This window comes from Haliotis rufescens, unplaced genomic scaffold (assembly GCF_023055435.1).
Source record: "Haliotis rufescens isolate VD_foot unplaced genomic scaffold, xgHalRufe1.0.p SCAF_2, whole genome shotgun sequence".
In the NCBI taxonomy this organism is placed as follows: Eukaryota; Metazoa; Mollusca; class Gastropoda; order Lepetellida; family Haliotidae; genus Haliotis; species Haliotis rufescens.
Genome location: NW_025963890.1, coordinates 76,226,493 through 76,233,244, shown reverse-complemented (window position 1 = coordinate 76,233,244; position 6,752 = coordinate 76,226,493). Strand labels below are relative to the sequence as shown.

The following is a 6,752-nucleotide window of genomic DNA, read 5'->3' as shown; positions in this document are numbered from 1 at the left end:
CAAAATGTTATTAAGAAAATTGCGAAGTGTTATGATTATGTTGTTATATAATTAATTGTTAAAGACTCAAAGTATTTTTTCATTTTATGACCAGAGGACGTTTTCTCTAAGTTCAAAGGACGTTTCCTCTTACGCGGCGGCCACTTTCGCGGGCGGACGTTTTCTCTATAACCCTAACAGGGTGAACCTGCTGCAAAACTTAATATTTGTTGCTAAATAATTGATAAAATTTCATATTGAACGAACATACCTTTTCTTTTGTTATATTCTTGATTCGAAAATAAATTGCTTTTTTGTTATCATTAAAACAGATTGATCAAGCCAAAGTCAAAATAGTCCGTGACGCATTCGGAATAAATTCATGCGCGCCTACACAGAGTGTACCGTCAACAAAGAAATCCATAAATTATTGAACAAATTAATTATTGTTGCTTATTCAATTCTCGAAATAAAGGAAGATATTCTTTTTTTGAATTTACACTTCATCTGCAAAAATATGTTCATAAAACCGATTGATAGGGTCATTGCTGAAATTGTCCTGTTGCGTATGTAAAGTACGTACAGGAACTTTACCTCTTGAAATAGAGACCGGGAGATGTTCACGACCGACTGTCCCCTTGGAAGAAAGGATCTGTAAAATGTGTGACTCTTAAGCAATCGAAGATGAAATCCACTTTTTAACTGAATGTAACTTTTATTCTGATTTAAGATATGATTTATGGAATTATATTGCCTCCTTCCCGACCTTTTCCCTACTGCAACAGACCTGCTATTTAATGAATACTCCATGTATAAGTAAATCCCTAGCCACCCTTGTCTACAGAATGTACAGGCGCCGTAAACTTTATATAAACTGTTAGCTTTTATTTAATTTTTATCCCATTCATAATGTTATGCATTGTCTAATATATGTACGTAGGTGTGTGTGTGGGTGTGTTTATGTACGTTAGTATACAGTGCCACTCATTTATATTATTTGTTGTATTTAATGTATGTTCATATTGTATTCAGTACGACTCTTGTATGGTTGTATGTGTGTATGTATATATGGATTGATGTGTGTATGGATGGATATAGGTATGGTTGTATGTGTGTATGTATTTATGGATTGATGTGTGTATGGATGGATATAGGTATGGTTGTATGTGTGTATGTATTTATGGACTGATGTGTGAATGGATGGATATAGGTATGGTTGTATGTGTGTATGTATATATGGATCGATATGTGTATGGATGGATATAGGTATGGATGTATGGTTGTATGTGTGTTAGTATATTTAGATTGAGGTGTGTTTGAACGGATATAGGTATGGATGTATGGTTGTATGTGTGTTAGTATATTTGGATTGAGGTGTGTTTGAACGGACATAGGTATGGATGGACCTGTGTATGTATAATACGGATTGATTTATGTTTGATGGATATAGGTATGTATGTAGGTTGGTATGTTAGTATATATGCTGGTTATACATTGTAGGTTAGTATACACGATTGATGAATTAAGTTATGTGTGTATGTGGACGCATATGTGTATAGATGTATGACATGCATATGTATGAGATTGTTGTGAGTGTTCTGTATGAGATTGCTGTGAGTGTTCTGTATGAGACTGCTGTGAGTGTTTTGTATGAGATTGCTGTGAGTGTTTTGTATGAGATTGCTGAGAGTGTTTTGTATGAGACTGCTGTGAATGTTCTGCATGAGATTGCTGTGAGTATTTTGTATGAGATTGCTGTGAGCGTCCTGTATGCTTACCTGTTTGTATGCTTAGAATATGTTTTGGAGCGGGATTTTAATGCGGATGTGGGTGTGGGTGTATGGGTGTGGGTGTGGGTGTGGGTGTGGGTGTGGGTGTGGTAATATACAAAGTTATAACTAATTTTTCTTTTCTTTTTTCTTTTTCTGTTTTTTTTTCTTTTCTTTTTTTTTCTCTTTTATATTTTAAATGTACCATTATGTAATTAGTGTCTCGTAGGCCAACTGGCCGGGTGCTGTTTTTTTATGAAATATTTATATGTCTATATATTTTGTACTGCAGCATGTGACACTCTAATAAAACAATTTTCTTCTTTCTTCTTCTTCTGCTTCTTCTTCGTATGCGTGTCAAGGCGTTGTATTTGATGAAATGAGCCATGACAGGCATAGAAAAAACGCCCTCTTGTGGCGGAAAGTAGTGTCTAATCCTATTCAGTCAGGACAGCTTTTATTCCTTGTGAATAATCAACACTGATTATTTACAGATTAGAACTGTTCTTTTCTGATTATTTAAATACCAGCTGTCACTTTCGATAACCAAAGTCACTTTTCATAACTTCTGATTAGACGTATCCTTATTTGTAAAACAAAAAGTAGGATCCTTGTACGGATTTTGCAAAATCCGCAGAGACATATTCTTAATCTGCTATCAGTCCTCAGATGTCTCGAGTAAATGTTACAGATGTTGTAAAGAATCGATAACAAATCAAATATATATATATATATATGAAGCGTAGGCGTAGGCGTCTTCTGCATCTGTTAGTACAGTCATGGTGGTTGTAACGGCAGTATTGCTCACTACATCTGTTAATTTGTAATGGTTAGAATCAACGCCGTACGTCAGTAGACCCCCCCCCCCCCCCCCCCCTCTCTCTCTCTCTCTCTCTCTCTCTCCCTATCTCCCTCTCTCTCTGTTTTGTTGAGAATACAAACAAAATATTTTCTCAGGCCCCTGCTTCAGTACATACAAGTTGATTGATTATGATTGTGTACTTATATCTTATTGTATCACATGTATGTACATCATTTATGTATGGAATAATGTATGTAAATATGTACTTATATCACAATGCGTCACTGTTCATATAAAATACATATACTTTTGTGTATGTATATGTATGTATATAAATATATGTATATTTTAATTGAACAATGTTTGAAGGAGAAAGGCATGGAAGTGAGCCATTCTTTCCCGACCCTTTCCCGATAATACGTTTGTGGCAATCAAATATGTTTCAACCAAACGGGATAAGTAGACACATTTGTCTCAGTCTCAACTCAACGAGAATCGACTCCATAAGCAGGGGAGAATACTCCAAATGACAACTCCTTGTTGACGGCCAATGGCGTTACATCAATTTTGCGGTCGCCGGCAAGCGATAACATGTGTCATTCTGTTCAGTCGAGGTGATCTCGGTTGACCGCGAACATGCGAAATTCCCAAGCAACAGTGTTTAATAAAGATGATTATATTTCGATTTGAAGAGACAGAGCCACGATTAGATGCCGCCACATATTGGTGCGCCCTCGCACTGCTAGACAACGTTCCTTTCGCTATCAGTACTGCATCACACAGGTTTCATTGATTTCGTTGCGACAAACACAACCTTCCCTCGATGAGAGAAAAGCATGCCATTGACAAACTGCCTCTTTACAATTTACCGCATGTGCAAATTCAAGGATGATCAGACCTGACATTATTACCAGCTACACGTACCTTGGACTGCGAGTGGCGATCATTAGCATGTACCCACACAGACAATTCGAAATATTTTGATACACGATTAACTATCCTCGCTTATGTTTATGCTGTATTTAACAGCGGAATTGTATTTGTTTCTTTGAAATAAGATAGAAGGTATAAGTTTTAGCTGACTATGAACTAGTAAAAAGCATTTGAAGTAAACGCTCAGAACGTTTTCAGTACTTACAAAAAAGTTACAAAAAAACAATAGTAATTTTTTTCGGAAGAATAATGGGTGGTGATGAACCCAATTGGTTAATAATCCCATTCCAGTTATCTATTAAAAGAATATCTTACTGCACACTATATTTAACAACTTAAAGGTTATGTCGAGGTATTGTTGCTTAGTATAGGTGTCTCAGATCCTACAGTGAACATTGTTTTACCCTCTCGAAAAGAACTGGTCCATTGCTTTAAGGGGATTTTTGTAATTAGATATCTGCCTGTATAAAAACACTTGTCAATCAAATATTACAACTGAACAACCGATTAGGCTTCCAAATGATCAGTGATAATTAACTGCAAGTGACCCTTCACCTATCAAACTGATTGAAACACAAATGCGACCAGAGCGTCGATATTGTTATGTCTGATGGAAAAGTTCAGGACCACGTTCCCTTGTTAAACTTAAGCACTGGTCAGCACTTACCTTGATGAACTACACAACAATATATACTTCCAGCTTACCGCAGTTAAGCACTGGTCAGTACTTACCTTGATGAACTACACAACAGTATAGACTTCCAGCTTACCGTAGTTAAGGACAAATGGAAGACAATTTCACAAATAAACACAGTTCAGGTAGACAGAGTGTATATTGTAACATAACCGTTTCAAAATGAATAACTCACTGGAAACAGAAAGTTGACACATGAAAATACGAAGAACGCAGTCTCCCTAACACTGGCAACACAACTATGATACCCGTATACATCACCAACGAATAACCATGTCATATTTAAGGAAGAGAATTTATAGATGTCAACATCCCTTTTATGACACATAATAAATTCTCTTCCTTATTTGTTTCACTTCTAATGCCTTTCAAAGTTTTCATGTCATATTTGTTTCACTGATAGCCACCATCAAACATGGCTGTATACTTTCTTTTGCCTAGCAGTTAACCACAGAGGTAACGCCATTTTTAACCCGACACTACGCTGCAGAAAGTTATTCAAACAGTGGGAAATCATGTATTATACCATGTTGCACACCTTCTTACAGTTACACTTTGTTACACAACCCTTACATTGATGTTATCTACAGGGTGACGTATACACCTATTGTAGTGAACATAGCAATGTAATGCGATCGGAGGGACTATGTTGGTGTGCAGACTTATTCTCCTGGTTAACCAGCTGTCACCAACACATACCACGTGACCCGTGATTGTTTGTCTCCTAGTTGAGTGAATGGTTATACTAGGATCTATTGCCTGATCAGTGGGTGTGTGTGTGTGTGGCGCTGATATAAACCTCGTAAGACCTCCATAAGCTCAGCGTAATCGGTTTTGAATATGACTAATGCTTGCATGATGCATTACGTGAAGGAACACGCACTGGGGAGGCATATTTCCTTCATTTGGAGTAAATTGTGTTTCATGGGCTGTGCATGTGTAACATCGAGTATATGAATGAAGAAGACTTGGAATCAAATATGACTGTACACAACACAACGGGAACATCACGGAATATGAGTGTCTCGGTGACAGGGAGTCAATCACAGACAACGACAGGGTACACATGCCCTGAGCCAACCACAGCAGTGTATGATTATCAGGGCGCCATGAAGTTCACTGTCGCCGTGGTGTTGGTGTATGGCATCGGGGTTATTGGCGTCCTCGGTATCTACGTGAGACGCCGGCGTAATTATTCGATTGAAAGAGATACTGATATGTTTGTGAAAGGATTACAAGAACATCGGGATCTGCTGGAAAAGAAGCGGCAACTCTCGGCGGTTCACAACCTTATCAACTCCATCCACGGCACAGCTTGGAAATATACTCCATCTTCTACGGCGGCGTCAACGCCGGTGAGAACCCCAGACATTAACCCGTTAACGTTGTCCCTGAAACGCTGCGGTGATGACGCTCGTTCTTTGGGGTCGCCGATCGTTCCGGAAGGTACGCCCTTGCTCTTCACTCACAGGAGACCTGAGTTTGTGAGGTGTATCTCCGCCTTCACCATAGAGAGGCAGGAGTCTATACCGGAAACTGAAGAAGAGGATGAAGAGTCAGTGACCTTCACCCCTGGACAGACACCCAGAAGTTTAAGGTCATTTGGGTCAATATTAAATGATGGAGTTGACGAGGAGAATTTATCAGCGGCTTCAAAGCCAGCTGCCCATGATTCCTCTATTGACATGAAATTCAATTCTGTGAGATATTACAAGGGTAATTCTAGTAGTGAAGTGTCGCCCTTGTCAGAGAGTACAAACATAGACCAACATGAATGTTTTACGCCCGATAGTGACGCACCTGCGTCTGAGGAAGGGGTTGTATCGAAAACGATACCCAGGATCAATACACACGGGAGTATTCCAGCGATACCTTTACAGGAAGTGTGAGAGTTTATGCTGTACATATAATCCATCCAGTGACTTTTGTGCAGGTTTTATATTTTGTCTTGAGTGGTATTGTGTAATCCGCTTTGGCAGCATCAAGTCGTATTTGTTAAAGGAATGTTATTTCATATCAAGAAAATACAGTCTTTAAAGAATTGTACTTTGTTGTAATTCTGTTGATTATCACCTCTAAACGTTACTACCGCAGGTGATGTTGGAGAAAGTACATTGTGTTTGTCTACAAACATCTCTTTCTACGACTAATACAACTACTACTACTTCTACTACTACTACTATTACTGTTGTTGCTGCTACTGATACAACTGCTACTATTAGTATTTCTCCTACTACAACTGCTTCCACGCCGACTGCTACCACCAATACCACCACTGCTACTACAACTACTACTACTCATACAAATAGTCCTACCACTACTGCTACTACTACTTCTACTACCGCTACTACTACTTCTTCTACCGCTACTACTACTAATACTCCTACCACTACTGCTACTACTACTACGGCTACTACTACGACTACTACTTCTACTACTACTACTACATCACTACAACCACTACTACAACTACTACGACTACTACATGTACTGCTACCATTACCTCTACCATTACTACCACCTGGTCCTGTGCACAGCACACAGATTACAGGTTAGTTAAGCAACGTCGGTCTCG

The 6,752-nt window shown here is 38.7% G+C and overlaps 1 protein-coding gene across 1 annotated transcript; it reads left to right on the top strand.

Moving 5' to 3' along the window:
* Positions 1–4,840: 4,840 nt before the first annotated feature.
* Positions 4,841–6,449, top strand: LOC124147599. Its single transcript, XM_046518263.2, has one exon. It carries the CDS (start codon positions 5,113–5,115, stop codon positions 6,064–6,066), a length of 954 nt encoding a protein of 317 aa, XP_046374219.2. The 5' UTR covers positions 4,841–5,112; the 3' UTR covers positions 6,067–6,449.
* The last annotated feature ends 303 nt before the right edge of the window (positions 6,450–6,752 follow it).